The sequence below is a fragment of the Ammospiza nelsoni genome, chromosome 10, assembly GCF_027579445.1.
Source record: "Ammospiza nelsoni isolate bAmmNel1 chromosome 10, bAmmNel1.pri, whole genome shotgun sequence".
NCBI lineage: Eukaryota > Metazoa > Chordata > Aves > Passeriformes > Passerellidae > Ammospiza > Ammospiza nelsoni.
Window position 1 is genome coordinate 21,540,500 of NC_080642.1, and position 18,776 is coordinate 21,559,275.

Sequence of the window (18,776 nt, forward strand, 5' to 3'; positions counted from 1 at the left end):
TGGGACAATGGTCTTTGTGACAGTGGTGGCAAAGGCTGGGTCTGCAGTCACTCCTCTAGGATGCAAATGCCAAGCAAGAAAATCCCTCTGGATTCCCCCTCCCCTCAGTCCTCATCCCACAAATGCTTGAGCCCATACCTGAACACTCGTGCTGGCCTCTGTCCATCCCATTGTCCCATGGGATCTCCACCTTGCTCCATCCCCTCAGCATGCAACACTTTCCTTTTGCTCTCACTGCTTCACTGCCTTGTTCCTTCCATTGCTACACAAACACTTGTCTATCTAAAATAAACCAGAGTCCCCACAGCCCATCAAAGCCACGTCCAACAGCACCTTGTGGCACTTAGCAAATGTCAGTCCTTCTGTGGAGGCACCCAAAGGTGACAGCTGTACAAAAGAGAGCAAGCTGCAAACATTTCAGATTTAATACAGAAATTTAATAGAGTCCACAGACACTAATGCTCCATCTGGAATCCAGTGACTTTTACACCTTCATGAGAAACAGAAGATGGATCCCACCCCAAACTGAACTAGAAGATGAGGGATTTTCACAAGTCTTGCCATGACAAAAGCACAAGCAACAGTGACTTTCAGAGGCTTGCTCTCCTGCAGTGCTTAAATGCTTTGAAAACATCACCCACACCAGAGTGGAGAGTGTTTGCCATCCCATGCCTTAACTCCTACTAAGGGATAAAGAAACTGGAGCTGTGATATGAGAACAGTGATTGAGTTCAGAGGACAAACCATGCACCCCCCTGCACCGATCCACAACCCACCAGCACCTCCACAGAGACTCAGCCTGCCTGGAAAGCTGCTGCCCTGAGGAGCAGAGCTGTGCTGGGAGAGCTGCAGTGGCTGTTCAGAACGAGCTGGGAGTGAGGCAGCACGTGGTGTGTCCCTGTCTGTCTGAGGCAGCTGTGCCAGCAGGACAGGCTGTGCTGCCAGCCCCACCAGCAGCAGGGCAGGAGCCCTGGCACCCTCTGCTGCCAGCCAGCTGCACCCCTGGAGGCTGCTGGGTTCCTCCCCTGTGTGCTGAGCGTCCAGTCAAGGTGTAAAAAGAAGGTGGGAGCTGCCCTCAGGGCAGGCAAAGGTGTCACTGTACAGGTACAGGGAACAAGAACCCCTCCATGATGGTGGTGTTGTTGGGTTCTCTCTGAGTAGGTCCAGCTGGAACAGACTTGCCCCTCTTCCCCACCTTTGGGAATGGATGTGATCCCTGGCTGCAGCCCCACTTTCCATTCTGGGGGGAAGGAGCCTCCTGGCTCTTTGCTTTGCCAACTCCAGAGCCTCCTGTTCCCACCTGTTTTGTTGGTGTTGCCAGCAGAGATCCAGCTCTGCCCCACATCACTCTGTGTGAGTGTCCTTCTCCTTGGGGACAGGCAGGCTCGACCTGGCAGGAGAGCTGGTGGCTCTTTTGATCACCTCCATCCACCTGCCAAGAAAAGACATGAGGAATGTTTAACCCTCACTCACAGGGAATCTTGTCCTTTGTTGTGAGCTGTACCCCTTTCCCAAACCTCCAAAACAGCCATTTTCTTTCTTTTACAAGTCTTCTGGATAATTAACTCTTCAAAGGGACAGCTTGAGATGTGACTGCAGAAAATACCCTGCAGAATGTGGTTGCCTGTCCAAGTAATGAGTCTGCAGTGCTTTGAGCTCCAGAGAACTCCCATGAGAGCTCACTGTGCTCTCCTCAGTGTTATCAAGCATGAGAAGCTGATAATAATTACTGCTTTTCTTAACAATAAATTAGGAAATAGGTAACAGCCCTGCTCCTGTGGAAGAAAGCAAAGCAACAGAGAAAAAGCAAGACAAATCTATTGTGAATTGGACATTTTTCCCCTGAAATCCCTACCATGAGCCCAGTGCATTAAAAAGCACAACTTAGGGCTCAGGTAGCTGATACCTCAGCTGTTCACAAGTGTGTGACACTCTCCCAAGGAAGGGGACATGTGACACCTCAGTAAAACCACATTCCAAAACCACCAATCCAACCCTGCATGGCAGGGCCCAGAGCAGGGGTTCTCAACACAGCAAAGTTTTGTACCTGGTGCATTTCACACAGTTTGGACTCTCTCTGGAAGCCCCTAAGAGCAATTAATTGTAATTACAGAGGATAATAATAAAATGTGATTACAGAGAAAGCAGACCAGTGAAAGGGAGCCCTGCACTTGCTGCTCTCAGCCTCGTGTTGTAACTTCTGCTCCCAGAGATGGAAGATAAAAACCAAAATTCTCTTTACAGAACCTGGGAATCCCAAAGAGCTGCTGGAGCTGAGACCCCACAGCCCTTCCCCTCCCACATTCCTCCCTGGCCCCAAGGAAACCCCAGACTCCTGCACAAAGCACAGCTCAGGTGTATCCCCAGCACCCCCAAGCACACAGGAGGGATCTCCAAATATCATTGGTGGGGAGAAGAAGGGAATGTTATTCCTGAGAATGTGCTGGAAGATCACTCAGACTAGGAGGAAAGAGAGTGTGGCATTCACATGCTCTGAACAGAGAATTCTCGCTCACAGGATTTTTTCCTGGAGAAACAAAGAGAGAAGAAGAAAAAATAATTCTTATCTCTATTTGCTGCTCCTGTTGTTTTTGCACATGTGGAATGTGTTAGGAAGATTGTTTACCTGAAGGGATTTGGTGATTGGATTCTGGTGATGGTTGTTTATATTAATTAACCAATCACTCCAAGCTGTGTCCTGACTTTTGGGAGACAGTCAAGAGTTTTCTTTAGTATTGTAATTAGTAATTATTGTATTTAATTTAGTAATTATTGTATTAATTTAGTAATTACTGTAATTTATTTACAATAAAAATTATTGTAATTTATTTCATATATTCTTTAGTATTTCGTATTTTAATTTAGTATAGTATCTCTTTAATATAGTATAATGTAATGTAATATAGTTTTAATAAAGCAATTGTTCTCCATTCTGAATCAATAGAGTCACATGCCAATCATTCCATGGTTAATATTAATTGGTTAATATTAATTAACCAATCACTCAAAGGTGTGTCCTAACTGTTAGGAGTTGCCTTTAGTATGTAATTTAGTATAGTATCTCTTTAATATAGTATAGTACAATGTAATATAATATAGTTTTGATATGTTCAGCATTCTGAATCAATGGAGTCACATGCCAATCATTCCCTACATTCCCTGATTACTCTAAGAGAGGATGGAATGACCAACCACTGAGTTAAGAGCAGGTTATAAACCAAGACAGAGAAAACAGAAAATTACCTCTCAAAGGTGTATTTGCTCTCAGCCCTGAAGAAGTACACGTGGGACTTGAACTGCAGCTTGAAGACATAATCCTTGTGAATGCCATCTGCTTCCACAGGGCAGCTGACCGTGTAGCCCAGCAGGGGGAGGCTGGCCAGGGGATAATCATCCTGCAAGAGCCCAAGAGCCCAGCCCTGAGTGCCAGGCACCCTGTGTGCCACAGGGCAGGGCTGGGCACTCTTGCTCAGAGACAACAGGAGAGCTCTTCTGCAAGGCCACCAACAGTTTATGATTAAACCTTCCCCCAACTCCTCTCATTTTTTATGGTTATTTGTTTCTGCTGCTCTGCCCAACGCTGCCTCCTGGGCTCCCTCCTCCTGCTCTGCACCCTTCCTATGGAACTCAAAGCACAGATCTGACAAAAAAGTGAAGTAACCCTCACAAAAGAAATGTGACCTCAAGGCAAGAAGCCAGAATAATCCAATTACTGGGTTATTGTAGCTATGATATTTCCTGCAAGATTCTTTTTTTTAGGATTTTTTCTCCTGAGAAGCTGGGAGGCCTCAGGAGCAAAATGTAAACAATGATTATCTGCTGCTGTGGAATGCAACAGGTGCATCTGGGATTGGTCTCATGTGGTTGTTTCTAATTAATGGCCAGTCACAGTCAGCTGGCTCAGGCTCTCTGTCCGAGCCACAAACCTTTGTTATCATTCCTTTCTATTCTTAGCCAGCCTTCTGATGAAATCCTTTCTTCTATTCTTTTAGTTTAGTTTTAATATAATATATATCATAAAATAATAAATCAGCTTTCTGAAACATGCAGTCAGATCCTCATCTCTTCCCTCATCCTCAGACTCCTGTGAACACATCACAGGTTATCACAGTTTATTTGATTAATAAGATGAAAGAATTGCACTGCACCATGGTTCATGATCAAGCAGTGCTGCATGCACCATGGGCAGAAAAACCCCTGGAGCCTGTCAGGCTGAGCTGAAGCCCAACACAGAGAGAAGTGGGCAGAGAAGGCCCAGAGGCTGCTGTGTCCCTCACAGCCCTCAGTCACTGCATGAGGAGACATTTCCCCCTCAATCACAGAAGTTCAGAACCATCAGAACTGGAAATTCTGATTAAGTTCCACAAGAAGTGTGTTGTCATCTTATCTCAAAAGTTTCAAACCTCCTTGGTGTTTCTCATGGGCTTCTCCTCAGAGCACTGACTCTTTCTTCTTCACAAAGCAGCCAGCTGACTCCAGCTCCCTTCTCACCCATCCACCCCACTCTTTTATAGCATCTTCTTCTCATTGCTTACAGCTGTGGCCTGTTAAAGCCAGGCCTGTTCCTAATCTTTGATAGTTGGCCCAGCTGCAACTCCTTAGGGGTAAGATTACTTTCTACACTATATTTTCTTATATTCTATACCCCTACAAAAGTGCCCACCGCCTTTCAGAGCCCAGCTTCATTATGAATTAATTACCTCCTCTTCCCCTGGACTGTCCCTCAAACAGCAGTGATTGAAAGCCCAGGATCCCCAGGTGCCCCCAGGACCCTGCCCATCACCCCCTCACCTGGTGTGTCTTGTAGAAGAACAAGCAGAAGTTGGTGAAGACCACCCAGAGTTTCTGCCAGCCATTGCTGTTCTTGAATTTCCTCAGCAGATACCCAGAGAGCTGGTTCTGGCACAGAAGGAAAAGAGAATTCCCTGGAATCACAGGCTGCAATCCTGCTGCAGCCCAGCCCTGCTCCTGTCCCCTCACCCAGGCATGGTGACAGCCACCAGGGTCCCTCCCTTCCAGCCACCCTTTCTGACATGCAGAAAAGCCATGTGGAACACACTGTGTGAGAAGAGAAACAAAGCAGGAGAGGACACAGAGGGCTGCAGAGCTGTGAGATGAACAACACAAGCTACACAAAGCAAAGCTGGCATGGAAGGGGCTGCAGGGAGGGGAACACTGCCTTGGAGTCAGCCAGCAGCACAGGAAAACCTCTGGCATGGAATGGCAACACAGGAATTTTGTAATTTGAGAAAAAGACAGGATATGTGGCAGATTTACAGAGAGAACCATTTTTTTTGAGGCATAAGCAGGAGGAAATCCTGTCTTAACAAGGCAGTGGCACACATCTGCCTCTGAGGATGAGGATCCTCATGTGAGCAGTTAGGAAGCAGGACATTTTCCTGGGCATCCCAGGGCTCCTCCCCACCAGCACAACATGTGAGAGGCATCTTTACCTGGATCATGCACAAGTAATCAGACAGGGAAAGGCTCTGGTTCCGGTACCAACAAACATGGGTGATTGTGTTGGGCCGTTGGGCCTGGCCCAGCAAATAGCGAGGAGGAAGCTCTGGAGAAACAGCAAGAGAGCAGAAAACTGAGCAGAGAAAGGGGGAGAGAAAGAGAAAAACAGAATGTTAGGGTGAGAGGAGTGATGCAAGAAAGGTGGCTGTCAAAGGAAAATGGGTTGTGAGAAAAATGACGGTGTTAGAACATGGAACAGGTCAGAGTGAGGGCGAGTGCACGAATCACACATTCCATCCCAGAGCCTGCAGCAGGCTGGGCTTGTTATCCATGCACAGAACTGGTGCTTTTCCCCAGGTGTCAGCAGGGAAAGGCCTGGGCCCTCCAACAGAAACCACAACTCAGCCAGCTCAAGTGCCCAATGTCTGTACCTCAAGCCCAGCTCACACCTACAGCACTTCCCTACCAAGCTGATCCACAAGGTCTCTATCAGAAAAACACAGGAGCTCCAGTGCCCAAACTTTCAACTCCATTTGAACAAGTGCCTCAAGAGCAGAGCAGGACAGGCAGGCCCAGACACAGCTGCAGCCCCCTGCCCCATTGCCTTTGTCAGGTTAGTGACTTCCTTTTCCAGTCCATGTTATTTAGGGTCCTTCCCACTTCAGGAAGTCTTCCCAGCCTCCAGGCAGGGGTCCTGCCCTGCCAAACTGCTGCATAAAGTAAAACCAGAGTTGGTGCAAGCAGTGTAAGGAGTGCTGAGCTGATCAGCCTCGAAATCTGCAGGATTCAGTGCCCAAATGTGGCACCAGTGCTGCCCTGCACTGTGAGGAACAGTCAGACTGCAGGAACCAGTGGCTCACAGAACCCCAAAAAGGTTTGGGCTGGAAGGGACTGTAGAGCTCATCTGGTTCCAACCCCTGCCATGGGCAGGGACCCCCTCCTCTAGACCAGGCTGCTCAGACTCCCATCCAGCCTGCCCTTGGACACCTCCATAATCAACATCTCTGCTCAGCATAGAATGATGCTGCCATGAAAGGACACTTGGCTGCTCAGTCCTGCCAGCAAGGGAAGGGCAGAGAATTCCAACTGAATTCCCTCTTAATTCTGGGTGCAGCACAGCAGCTAACCAGAGCTCTGTACAGCACAGTCAGTCTCTCAAGGAAAATATCATGGAGAGGGGACCATTATAATCATAGAACCTTTAAGGTTGGAAAAGACCTCCAAGATCATCAATTTGACTAAATTCCACTTAATTTAGCAAAGGGCCACATCCACATATTTCTGGGGATAGTGACCCCACCACTGCCCTGGGCAGCCTGTTCCAATGCTTAACCACTCTTTTTGCTAAGAAATTCTTCCTGATTCCCAACCTGAACCTCCACTGTGCAGCTTGAGGTCATTCCCTCTTGTCCTGTCCCTTGTTCCCTAGGAGCAGAGCCTGACCCCCACCTGGCTGCTCCCTCGTGTCAGGGAGTTGTGGAAAGCCAGAAGGTCCCCCTGTACATGCTATGGCACAGAGAGAAACAGGAAGCATTTCTCACAGGAGCTTGTGAAAAGTTTTAGGGAGCTGGAAAGATGTGATAATTTGTTGACTATAAACAATTTGCAAGTAGTGTTTTTCTACTTTATTTTTCTGTTCCTCTCAAGGACAGTGTGTGAGAAAGATGTTTCTGTTAGTCAGCCAATAGAACAGACTCTATTGTACCACTCTGCCGCAGACATCTTTTTATGAAAAATCCTTTCCTTAGGATTTTTCCTCCTGAGAAGCTGGGAGGCCTCAGGAGCAAAATGTAAACAATGGTTATCTGCTGCTGTGGAATGCAACAGGTGCATCTGTGATTGGTCTCATGTGGTTGTTTCTAATTAATGGCCAATCACAGCCCAGCTGGCTCAGGCTCTCTGTCTGAGCCACAAGCCTTTGTTATCATTCCTTTCTATTCTTAGCTAGCCTTCTGGTGAAACCTTTTTCTTCTATTCATTTAGTATAGTTTTAATGTAATATATATCATAAAATAATAAATCAAGCCTTCTGAAACATGGAGTCAGATGCTTGTCTCTTCCTTCATCCAAGAACCCCTGTGAACACCGTGACACCACTCTATAAAAACCATGCGGTTCTTTTGAATAAAGCCTTCTTTGCCTTTTCTAAAAAAAAAAACCAAAAACAAAAACAAAAAACCCCCCAAAAAACAAGAAAGAAAAAAAAAAACACAAAAACCACCCCCGTGAGCCTCCTTTTCTCCAGGTTGAGCCCCTCCAGCTGTTCCTGGTGCTCCAGATCCTCCCCCAGCTCCACTGTCACTCTCTGGACACTCTCCAGCTCCTCAATGTCCTTCTTGTGGTGAGGGTCCCAAAACTGACCCCAGGATTGGAGGTGCACCAGCAGTGCCCAGCAGTGCAGCAGCAATGCCACTGCTCAGTGCTGCAGCAAAGCAGGGTGACACCCAAAGGAGAATTCAGCCCCAGCACATCTTGAATTTCCTGTAAACCTTCCCCGCTTCGTTCCCGCTGCCCAAGCGAAGCCCTGCTGCACGGAGAGCAGACACACAGACAGCCAGACAGGGGGACAGCATGCACAGGTGGGGGGTGCCCAGGCTCTCCCTGGCTGAGAGGGGGCACAGGGGCCAGGGCTGGCCCGGGTACCTCGACGGCCGCGCTGTGGTCGGCCATGGAGACGCTGGTGCTGCGGTACCAGCACACGTGCACCGTGGTGTTGGCACGGGGCTGGCTCTGCCTGTCCAGGGAGCTACGGGAGGAGTGAATGTCATCTTCTGACTCCTGCTCTACTGACACCTCATCTGAGGATCCTGGGGAGGAGAATGGGGCAGTGGTTTAAGTAAACTGTGCAATAGAAAAGTGAGAGAAGCTGGGATGTCTGAGATAGGAGGTTTTCTCTTGTCATGTCCAGATGAACTGGTTACACGGCTCCTGCACCACTCTGAGCACATCAGTCTGGGTTTCAACTCAGTTCTGCCTGGGGCAGCTGGCTCACAGCATCCAAGGATGGTCTGGGTTGGAAGGGACCTTAAAGCTTATCATTCCAACCCCCTGCCACGGGCAGGGACACCTTCCACTAGATTAAAATCACAGAGTGGTCTGAGTAGTGCTGTGACAGACCTACAGAGGTCTCCAAGAAAAAATACTCCATGTTTCAGCACAGCCATAACACCCCCAGACAGGCACAGGAATACTGGGCTGTAAAAGCTGACCTCCAGAGATTCTACATTTTGGACAAAAACACTCACCACATAGTTAAATTGAGAAAAAGCTATGTGAGGGTTTTTAGGATTTTATAAAGTCCCTTTATAAGGGACCTTATAAAATTAACAACTCTGCAATGGGAGCATCTCTGCTGCATTTAAAGCTGCCCTGAACATCAGTCTGGGAAGACAAGCATATCTCTTTTGGTTAAAACCAAAGCCCAATTAATTCTCCATCATCATACGAACTATAAAAATACATCATTTATGTCATCAAACTCACAAAAGGAAAAGCAGAAAGGACAGGACAAGTGCTGCTTTCAGGGGGGCAGGGAACAGCACTTACTGTTGGAGCGGTTGCAGACGGAATTTTCCAGAAGCATCTCGGATTTCTCTGTGGATTTCTTGGCCATCTCAATGGCCACATTCAGGTCTTCCATCCACTTGCCCATCTCCAGGCGGGTGCTGCAAGGGAAGCAGAGGCAGTGGGCATCTCAAGGGAAGCAGTAGCAGTGGGCATCTGCCAGCCCAGAGCTGTGCCCTGCTGCTGAAGGCACAGGTCACTGCCCAAAGCAAGGGGCAGTATCCTTCCATTAGATAAATAAAACCAAAATTAGAATTCCTCCAAAGCTGGAGCTTTCCAGAGAGGAAACTGACCTCATACAGCCTCCACCTCTACAGTCAAGCCTTGAAACAAGACTAAATTAACAATTAAACACTTGGACTTTACAGCAAATAAAATGCACAGACAGCAGGCAGGGTCAGGAGAGAATTCTGGAACTTTCTGGGGGATACAAGCCATGATTTTTTTGAAGGACAAATAGCAGCCTGAAGCACAGCCCATCTTTTAAAGAGCACCTGACATCTCAAGCAAGTAAAACCCAGAGCACAGAAAGAGGAAATTTCTTTTCCCCCCTCCCAGGATCCTACAAGGTGAGACCTTCACAGCCCTTCAAGGTGTATCTGTATCCACAGGGATGCAACAATGGAAGGTTTGGCTTTAGACACAGCCACAACATTTCTTTGTTTTGGTAACCACCTTTTTTTTCTGGAAGTTTTTAATTTAGACTGAAGATTCCAACATGATCGAAGCCTAGCAGTAATTTTTATTTTTGACAGGTAACCTTTGAGCTATTTTAAAGTCATGAGAAGGTAAAATTCTATTTATTTCTCTAAATTCAGAAATCTTTCAAGCACCTTAGACTCACAGCTGCTGGGAAATGGTTGATCTTAAAAAAATTGCATTCTAAGGTGTTAGGTTGGAATTTTAAAAAATAAATCTGCATACCAAAGGTATTGGCTCCTGTGCCATTACACACCTGCTTTATAAATATACTGTAGTGGTTATTTTTCAAAAACAGGTCATGAAGCAGTAAAATCTCTGTGATTTAAGGCTGAGATTTAGTGCTCCCACCCTGCATCATTGGCATTCCTGATTCCAGCTGGGTTTTCACAGCAGACTTGCAAAAAGACAAAAACTCCTAAAGCTGATCCTGACTCCAGGGGTAGGAGCCACCCTAATTACAAAAAGGCACCAAACTCACTGCACAGGGATAACTGAGGCTGAAAATTGATTGTTTTTATTTCTAAGCCAGCCTTTAATTTTCCCCCAGCTTCCTCCATGAGATTCTGCAGGAACTCTCCCCTCTTCACAGCAATTTATATGTTCTGAATTTTCATTCTAAAATATTTGTATGTTTAGATTTTTGTCTCCTGAAGTGGTTTGAAGGATGACACTGGCAATTCCCAAATAAACAAATACAATTGCAAACTTATTGCTGCTATTTGTGCTTTGGGTCAGACAGAAACACAGACTCACAGGATGGTTTGGGTGGGAAGGGAACTTAAATCTCATCTCATCCCACCCCATGAGGGCAGGGACACCTTCCACTATCCCAGGCTGCTCCAAGCCCTGTCCAGCCTGGCCTTGGGCACTTCCAGGGATCCAGGGGCAGCCACAGCTGCTCTGGGCACCCTGTGCCAGAACCTCACCTCCCTCACAGGGAAGAATTTACTCCCAATATCCCATCCAACCCTGCCCTCTGGCAGTGGAAAACCATTTCCCCTTGTCCTGTCCCCACAGGGCCCTCTCCAAAGTCTTTTTCTACTTTCCTTGTTGGCTCCTTCAGGCTTGCAAGGCCACAATTTGGTCACCCCAGAGCTTCTCTTCTCCAGGCTGAGCAACCCCAGCTGTGCCAGCCTTTCCTCCCAGCAGAGCTGCTCCATCCCTCTGCTCACCCTGGTGCCTCCTCTGGGCTCTCTCCAGCAGCTCCAGCTCCTTCCTGTGCTGGGCCCCAGGGCTGGGGCAGCTCTGCAGGTGGGGTCTCACCTGAGCAGGGCAGAGGGGCACAATCCCAACCCCTTTGCTGCTGCCCACCCTGGGATCAGCCCAGGATAAACTAACTGCTCCTTCCCAATATTCAAATCTGAAAAAGGAGCTGTGAAGAGTCCTGGTCTTATTTTGAAGTCCAGAGGAAAAGCAGGATTACCTGGCTGCCACCACTATGGTTTTCTGTGCAGAATAGATTGTGAAGCAGTGTGGGACAGACCATTCATTCTCACTCTCCTCCACCTACAGGAAAAGAAAATATTTTTCTCATCAGTGCTCAGGCACCAATAAACACTAAAACTGTCCTGTGCTGGCTGGGACTGGAGTCAAACAGGATCCCAACCCTGCTGCAGGGAGTGCAGAACAGCAACTCTCTGATGAATACCAGCTACTTTCAAGTCTATTTTGGCTCTCTATGAAAATCTATGGTGTGTTTCTACTGCAGGGGCACAGCAGCACTTCCAGCAGGGCAGGGAAAGGAAGGGTTGGAGCAGATTTGGCTCATTACTCACCGGGGGGTCAAGCACTATCAGCTGCAAACCAAAGACAGAAAGAACAATCCTGTTAGAAAAGGTGTGTGGAGGCAGGAGCATTGATTACATGCCCAGCTGTGTGCAGGGGGACAAAACACCAGGATAAATAAATCCCTATTTCCAGATCAGCCTCTCACAACAGTGTGAACACGAATGGGCAACAGGGTGTGCTCCAGCTGTTTTGCTAATGTGGAAGGAACAGACTCATCACCTGCAGATAAACAAAGCTCTGTTTGACACACATCAAGGTCCAATTGTTGCTGAGACCTGTCTTGGAGCAGTTTGTGGCTTTGGTCCTTGTGCCCTGAAGGAATTCCTCAGCCTGCCTTAGGCAAAACCATTTCCCTAACCCTGTGGTGCAACATGGAACCACTTACCAACATGCCATGCAGAGAGAGGTGTCCGTGGATTTTGAACTGATTTGTCCCTGTGACCCCTTTGCTTGTGTACAGTAACATATCTGAGAACTGCAAAGGCAGGAAGAGAACAATCAGTGCTCTGAGAGCAGCAGGCAGAGCCAACGATTTTTTGACATCTCCTTGAAAATCTGTTGTTTAAAGGCCACTGTAGATGCATGAAAAATGCCATTTCTCAGTCAGCCAACTACCCTTCCAACCTCTTTTTTGTTTACTTATAAAAGAGGAAATAAATTTTTAAATTCTGTTAAAACTCTGTGCCATTAAGGAACCAAGTTGACCAGGGAGTAGTACCACAACCACACCCTCTAAAAACATTGCTTAGAGTGAGTTTTCAATCTCAGGTGCTGATTTTCAACACAAGCACATAAAAACACACTTCCTCAACAACTTTATCTTGAAGACTTTGGGTTTATAAAAGTCAGCAGCAACACCCACCAGAAAGAACATCCTCTGCTGTAAGCCCTTCTTAGTGAGCTTGTACAAGCAACCTTCCCGGATAAACTCCTGCAGTGGAAAAGAAAAAATTAAATAATATTTGATCTTTCCTGAATGGGGGAATTTTATCTTCATCCCAGAGTACACAGAGTTGATTGGTGCCCAGCAATGACCACTAACAGATTTCTTAGAGGCCCAATGACACTTTCCTTCCTTTTTTGGGACATGAATCAGCTCCTTGCTGCAGCCAGCATTTAAATCAGTGAAGGAAGAGAAGGGAAAGGAGCAGAATTCCTGTTGGACACCAGCAGTTCACCTATCACACCTACATCCCACTGCAGTGACTGCCAGAGCATCCCCAAAGCCCATGCAATGCTCCTGTATCTATGCCCAGTACATCTATCAAAAACAAAGAAACAAAAACCCAGGCAGGAACTGCACAAACTCCTGTAACACAGTGGCACCCACACCAGTTCAGCCCAGTGCTGTGCTCTCACCATCCCTGTGCCCTCTGAGTTTGCACCAGGCAGACTCAAGCAGAGCTGGGAGTGCATTTCCAGTAGGACACAGCAGTTCCCAGTCATTCACAGCACCCAGCACAGCCAGTATCTGTACTGGGAACACAAAACTGCAGCCAGAGCTGAAGCAGAGTCTTTCTGATCAGAATATCACCAAGGGGATGATCCACCATCCATGGTATTCACTAAGAGAACTTCAGTTACATGAAGTTACACAGACCAGAGGGGCAGTGATGGCAAATCCTCACTCCAAAGGCACTTCCTTGGAAATAAAACCACCAAAGGCTCCAAAAATTCAGCAGAGGCACTTACCCTGCCAGGTGCTGTGAGATTGTCCACCCCAATCAGGTCATGCTGCAGCTCTGTAAGCTTCTGGAAGTTTTCCAGGCGGATGAGGCTGTGCTGCAGCTGGGAGGTCATTTCTGTGACTTCCTTCAGAGCATCTGTGTGGAGAACAGCACCAATGGGACCAGAGCAGAGCAATCCAGGCCACCCATTTCACCCCTGGAAAACTGAATCTGAAACTTAGATCTGAAATTTATAGCCAATTCTAGAACAGAATGGTTCATATGGAAGGGACCTACAATGCCAATTTAAGTGTATTTTAGAGAAGGATAAAAAGAGCAAGCAACTTCACAGCATTTCCTATGCTTCTGGAGATCATTGTGTATCTGAGATTTTGCTTAAACAAAAAGCATTAACTATGCAGCTGAAAGTAAATGAAAATATCAAACTATTTCTGCCAAAGATTACTTTGTCATGAATGGACTTTACTACACACACTTCTGATGCTGCAAAACAAGCATTTTTGGTCACATTTTTACATCTAAAAGACAAAAAGGTTGTAAAAAAAAAAACTCCTCTTTTTTTTTCCCCTGCTAGGAGACAAGAAAAGGTCATTTTCCAGCTTTGGGATGCATCATGAGAAACCCACTTCCTGGAATGCCAAGAAAAAGAAGCACTTACATTGAATTCGTGAACATAACTGAAAATAAGTGAAGCTAAGTGTTCAAGGCCAGGCTGGACGGGGGCTCTGAGCATCATGATCTAGCAAAATCATCCCTGCCCATGGTGGAAGGGGAATGAGCTGAGTTTTAAGCTTTCTTTTAACCCAAACCATTCTGAGATTCTATGAGTGTGTAATTCTTGTGTTCCCAGGGCACAGGCAGAGTTTTGATGCCCATGGGGAGAGTGCTGCCAGCAGGACAGGGCTGGGCTGTAGGAGCCATGGGGGTAGGACAGTTGGGACAGACAGAGATGAGAGATCTCTGCAGCCAGGTCAGGAACTTGGGGTTTATTGCAAAGGGCCTGGGTGCAGGGCCCTGCTGGGATTTGGGGTTTATTACAAGGGGCCTGGGTGCAGGGCCCTGCTGGGATTTGGGGTTTATTGCAAAGGGCCTGGGTGCAGGGCCCTGCTGGGATTTGGGGTTCATTGCAAAGGGCCTGGGTGCAGGGCCCTGCTGGGATTTGGGGTTCATTGCAAAGGGCCTGGGTGCAGGGCCCTGCTGGGAGCTGCAGCCACAGCTCAGAGCAGGCCTGAGAGAAGAGAAGGGGAGAGAGGATGACAGGGTAAGAGGGTAAGAGCATAAGGGAGTAAAAAAGGTTAGAGAGTAAAAAAGGTAAGAGAGCGTGAGGTTCCTATTACAATACAATAAATCTTCTTCTGTGTTGAATATTCTAACGCTCACTAACCAATCTAGTACAATATACAAATCCTATAGCATTTACATACAGCCTGTAAGGTAAGAATCACTACATTACCACACTGTGTAACATTTTAAACCCTAAAAACTCCTCTTTGGGCCCCTTCTGCCAAGCTGTAGGATCTGCTCTGACCCTTGGAGCTGTCTGCAAGCAGAGGGAGTTGTTCCATCAAAAAGGGATTACCTTCACCCAGCCACACCATTGTTTTCCTGCTGTTCAGTAACTGAGGTATCTCAGAGCTTGCCTTCATTTCAATCTCACTTATAGTTTCCATATTCTCAAAATCTTTTGCCACACAATCCCATTTCTAAGGCTTTCCTGTTGCACCTTCCCCACACTGGGCGCTCACTCACTGCGGCAGTCGGCGAAGTCCCGGTGCTCTGCTGTGTAGTGCTTGCACAGCCTCCCCAGGATCAGCTTGTAGTGCATCAGTCTCTGGATGGGTTTGAGCAGAAAGGTGTTGAGGGGCAGGTAGCAAACCTTCTGCAGCTCAAACTCCTTATAAACCATCTCCAGCTTCTTGAGGCGTTTGGTTGCTTTCTCCAGTTCCGTCAGGACCTCGTCGTGTTTCTGCAGGTAACCCGTGAACTCCTGTGGAAATGGACACAAAGTGACTTGCATCAAAGGAAAACAGTCCTTCATCATTAAAGGAAGTGGCAGACAGCTCCTAATCAAGGTCAAAATAAGTGTTTGTATGGAATTGTGCCCGTGCCTGCTGAGGATACCAAATGCTGGTGATACAAATAGCAGTCCCACACTCCTGCACTCCCATTCAAGCCATTGGTTTTAATTAAATAAATACTCCACTACTGCAGCACTAATGTAACTGTCCCACATAGGCACTCTGCACCACATAAAGCTGATTTCATTTCAGAAGAAATTATTCTGCCTTTAAAAAATATGTATATTTTTAAATTAAATGACCTTGTGAATCAAGGTCTCAATAGGGGAGCTAAATAAATAACTTTTCTTTGTTTTCTGCTGAATAACCAACAAACACCACTTATCAAGGTACATTTAGGTGCCTAAATAAGCAACAGTGATACAAAACCTTCCTGCAATTATTTTACCATGTTTAAAATTGTTTCTCAAAAATAAATAAAGTTACTTCGAGATTGACTGAAAAAGAAAAGTTTTAGATGGGATATTGGAAAGAAATTCTTCCCTGTGAGGGTGGTGTCAGATACTAGAATTTGATAGTTCATGGCCTAAACATTGTTAGGAACCTTTTTCCTGTTGTATAAAGAAGTTACAGCCACAGAAGCCCAGCCCTCCCTGAAGATGCCTGACTGGAACTTTGGACTGAGAGTTAAGATGCCTTGATAAGATAAAGGGAACACTATTATTCAATAATCATGGGTCAGGGAGAATAAACAAGGCAGAGGGAAAAGAATACATGCCCAAGAAAGCCAAACCCAGCAGAAAATCATTCCTGACTGGGTTTGGGAGGGGGAGGCCATAGCCCAAAAGGTCAGGTTTGCATGGAGCCCCCAAATAAAGGGGAGAGGAGGAGAGTTTTGGGTGCTTAGCAAAACCTCTGGTCAGAGGCAGTGAACACCCACCCTCCCTTACACCAAACTGGATCAGTTGTAAAACCCCCCAACCCCAGGATGGCCACATCCATGGGACATGCATGTGGGAGGCAGCTGAGGAGAGGTCTTGATCCATCCAAGACCCCCTCAAAGTGCTTCCCAGACTCATTCCTGTGGCCTTGCACCACAGGACTGCACAGGATGCAGTGATTCACTCAGCTGCAGCAGACTGTGTAAGAGTTGCCCCTCTCCAGGGGAGATACCTGGCCATTCCACCTGGCCTGAGCACATATTAATCCCTATTAATGATTCTGTGTTTTGTGGGGGACCCTCAGCACCAAGACAACCAACTGGACAGGAACATCAGGACACTGGTGGGATGCACAGAGTGGTGATATTTTCTTTAATCTCTCTCTTTCTGTTCCCCCACATCTGTTCTATTTCTTTCACTTCCTTCTCTCTCTCTCTGATATTTACTATTAAATAAAGCCCATACTATTGACTTTGGCATATGGTCTCATTTGCGTTTCTAATTTTTTTTTTGCATTTCTAATAATTTCAAGAACCAGACTGTAACAGGTGGTGAGGCCCTGGCACAGGTGCCCAGAGAAGCTGTGGCTGTCCTGGATCCCTGACAGTGTCCAAGGCCAGGCTGGACAGGGCTTGGAGCAACCTGGGACAGTGGAAGGTGTCCCTGCCATGGCAGGGGGTGGAATGGGATGGGCTTTAAGGCCACTTCCAACCCAAACCCTCCTGGGATTCTGTGATGAATGGAAATATTAACTCTGAGCTCTGATCCTTGACAAAACAAAACCAAACAGAACACCTCAATAATCCCAAAATTCCAGGTCTTGCAGCCTGTGTTACCTTGAGAGCGTGCATGTTCCTGAGCATGACATCCCCAATGCGCTGGAAATCCCCCTTCACGTGAGCATTGCTCCTGCCTTCCCTGGAACACACATGAGGAGAAAAGGAGAAGGAAACATGCATGGCGGATCAAGAAGTTCCTGTTTTCTCCCTCCATCTTCCCTTGAAATTCACAAAAATCTATAGGCATTTGACATTCTGATTTCACTGCTCAGATTGAGAACTTGGTACGTTAAATATGGATGCTGCACAAAACAGCAAACACAAAGACATGCTTAAAAAACTGAGAAAGGACTAGAAAGGAGCTTGTGTGAAAGTCTATTTGAGTGTTTTACACTCCAGACCTCCACATAAATATCATAACACGACCCCACCTGATTTTGTGAATTTATTTTTGTTCACACTTTGTTTACGTAGATCACCTCCTTTTGAAAGGAAGTTATACTGTAATATATAACATGGCAGGTTAGAAGAAAATAATACAAAGTTTAAAAACATCATGTGTGAAATAAACTGCATTGCAAGAACTAAACTCCCATCTTAATCACAAAAATGTTTCCTAGATTTTCACCTGGAGATTTCATTAAAGGTGGGGAAAAAACACATGCATCATCTTTTTGATCTTGTGTTCCTTCTTTTTTCTAAGGCTTAATAAGCACTATCAGATTATATCAACAATTGATGATCTTAAAGGTGTTTTCCAAGCTAAATGATTCTGTGATTACAAAACCCTCAGTCTGGTGCACAAGTCATACAAGTACAAGATATTATATACAAAGCAAAGATTAGAAAATGGCCTTTGTGCAACATGGTTTGTGCTTTTTTCATGGCTTTAATTTCATAAAAGATTTCTCCTTGCTTCTGTTGATGCAGAAATACCAATTGCAGTCTGGTTTGGATGTAAGGATGTATAAAAAGGTCCCCCATGTCACTTACCAGAGGGAGAGCCTCTGTTCAATCTCCTTGAGAAAGCCTCTGTGGAACTCATAGATGGGGTCAATGTTGGAGAAGAGCAGGGTCATCAGGCCCTCGGGCATGGCATTCTCCTTGATCACAGCACTGCGGAACCACTGCCAGAAAACCAGAAATTCTCATCAATGTCTCTGCTTCAGAAATTCATTGTTAGCATGAAAATTCCTGCTCCTGAAGTGATGGGGGAGGAGAAAGTATGCACAGGGAAAAAGCAGGGAGGAAGTAGTAGTATTTAGGGAAGACGTAATTTGTGAAAAATGGAAAGAAGGGATTTTTTTTCTGTGCCAAATATGAGGAAGATGAGGCCCATGGCTGGCTGTGGGCACCAGCTGGTTTCTGAATGCAATGATGGGATGGTTGGGGACAGCTGAGTGACAGTCAGTTACCCAGTGGCTGCCCCAGCTGCTGCCACTTCCACGCAGATAAAACTGCTCTCAATGGCCTGGAGCCTGTGCCAGTCACTCAGCTGAAGATCTCGTTGAGGTCACATTCCACACTTTAGTGCTTCTGGCAGGGATGGGGATATTACAAAAATTCTCTGAGATTTTTCCCCCTTCTTTTAGGAGAAGTGCTGGGAAGCCTGTAGGAGGAATTGGAGTGAGATGGTGCTCAATGAGCTTGCAGAGAACACCTCCACTGAGGCCATGAAGCATTGAGGGAATCAAGCTTTTCTTTAATGAAATTAAAACAACAGCTTATAGGAAGGCAACAGTCACAATGCTCAAACACAGAGCTCATGAACAAAAAAAGCTCTTTTAGAAGCACATGAACTAGAAATTCATGCTGCCCTCCAAACTGGGACTCACT

General features: G+C 46.4%; 1 protein-coding gene across 2 annotated transcripts in view; it reads right to left on the reverse strand.

Moving 5' to 3' along the window:
* Positions 1-415: 415 nt before the first annotated feature.
* FARP2 (FERM, ARH/RhoGEF and pleckstrin domain protein 2) overlaps positions 416-18,776 on the reverse strand; it is a 76,733-nt gene continuing 58,372 nt past the window's right edge. Inside the window, exons 16-28 of one of the 2 annotated variants that reach the window (XM_059479588.1) lie at positions 17,934-18,067; positions 16,998-17,079; positions 14,952-15,189; positions 13,207-13,337; positions 12,377-12,445; positions 11,900-11,989; positions 11,150-11,232; positions 9,007-9,125; positions 8,104-8,267; positions 4,792-4,899; positions 3,244-3,395; positions 2,048-2,087; positions 416-1,432 (exon numbers count right to left, since the gene is read on the reverse strand). In XM_059479588.1, coding sequence (XP_059335571.1) covers positions 1,094-1,432; positions 2,048-2,087; positions 3,244-3,395; positions 4,792-4,899; positions 8,104-8,267; positions 9,007-9,125; positions 11,150-11,232; positions 11,900-11,989; positions 12,377-12,445; positions 13,207-13,337; positions 14,952-15,189; positions 16,998-17,079; positions 17,934-18,067 — 1,749 coding nt within the window. In that variant the 3' untranslated portion in view covers positions 416-1,093. The remainder of the gene's footprint in view (positions 1,433-2,047; positions 2,088-3,243; positions 3,396-4,791; positions 4,900-8,103; positions 8,268-9,006; positions 9,126-11,149; positions 11,233-11,899; positions 11,990-12,376; positions 12,446-13,206; positions 13,338-14,951; positions 15,190-16,997; positions 17,080-17,933; positions 18,068-18,776) is intronic. The other variant, XM_059479589.1, reaches the window with a different exon arrangement.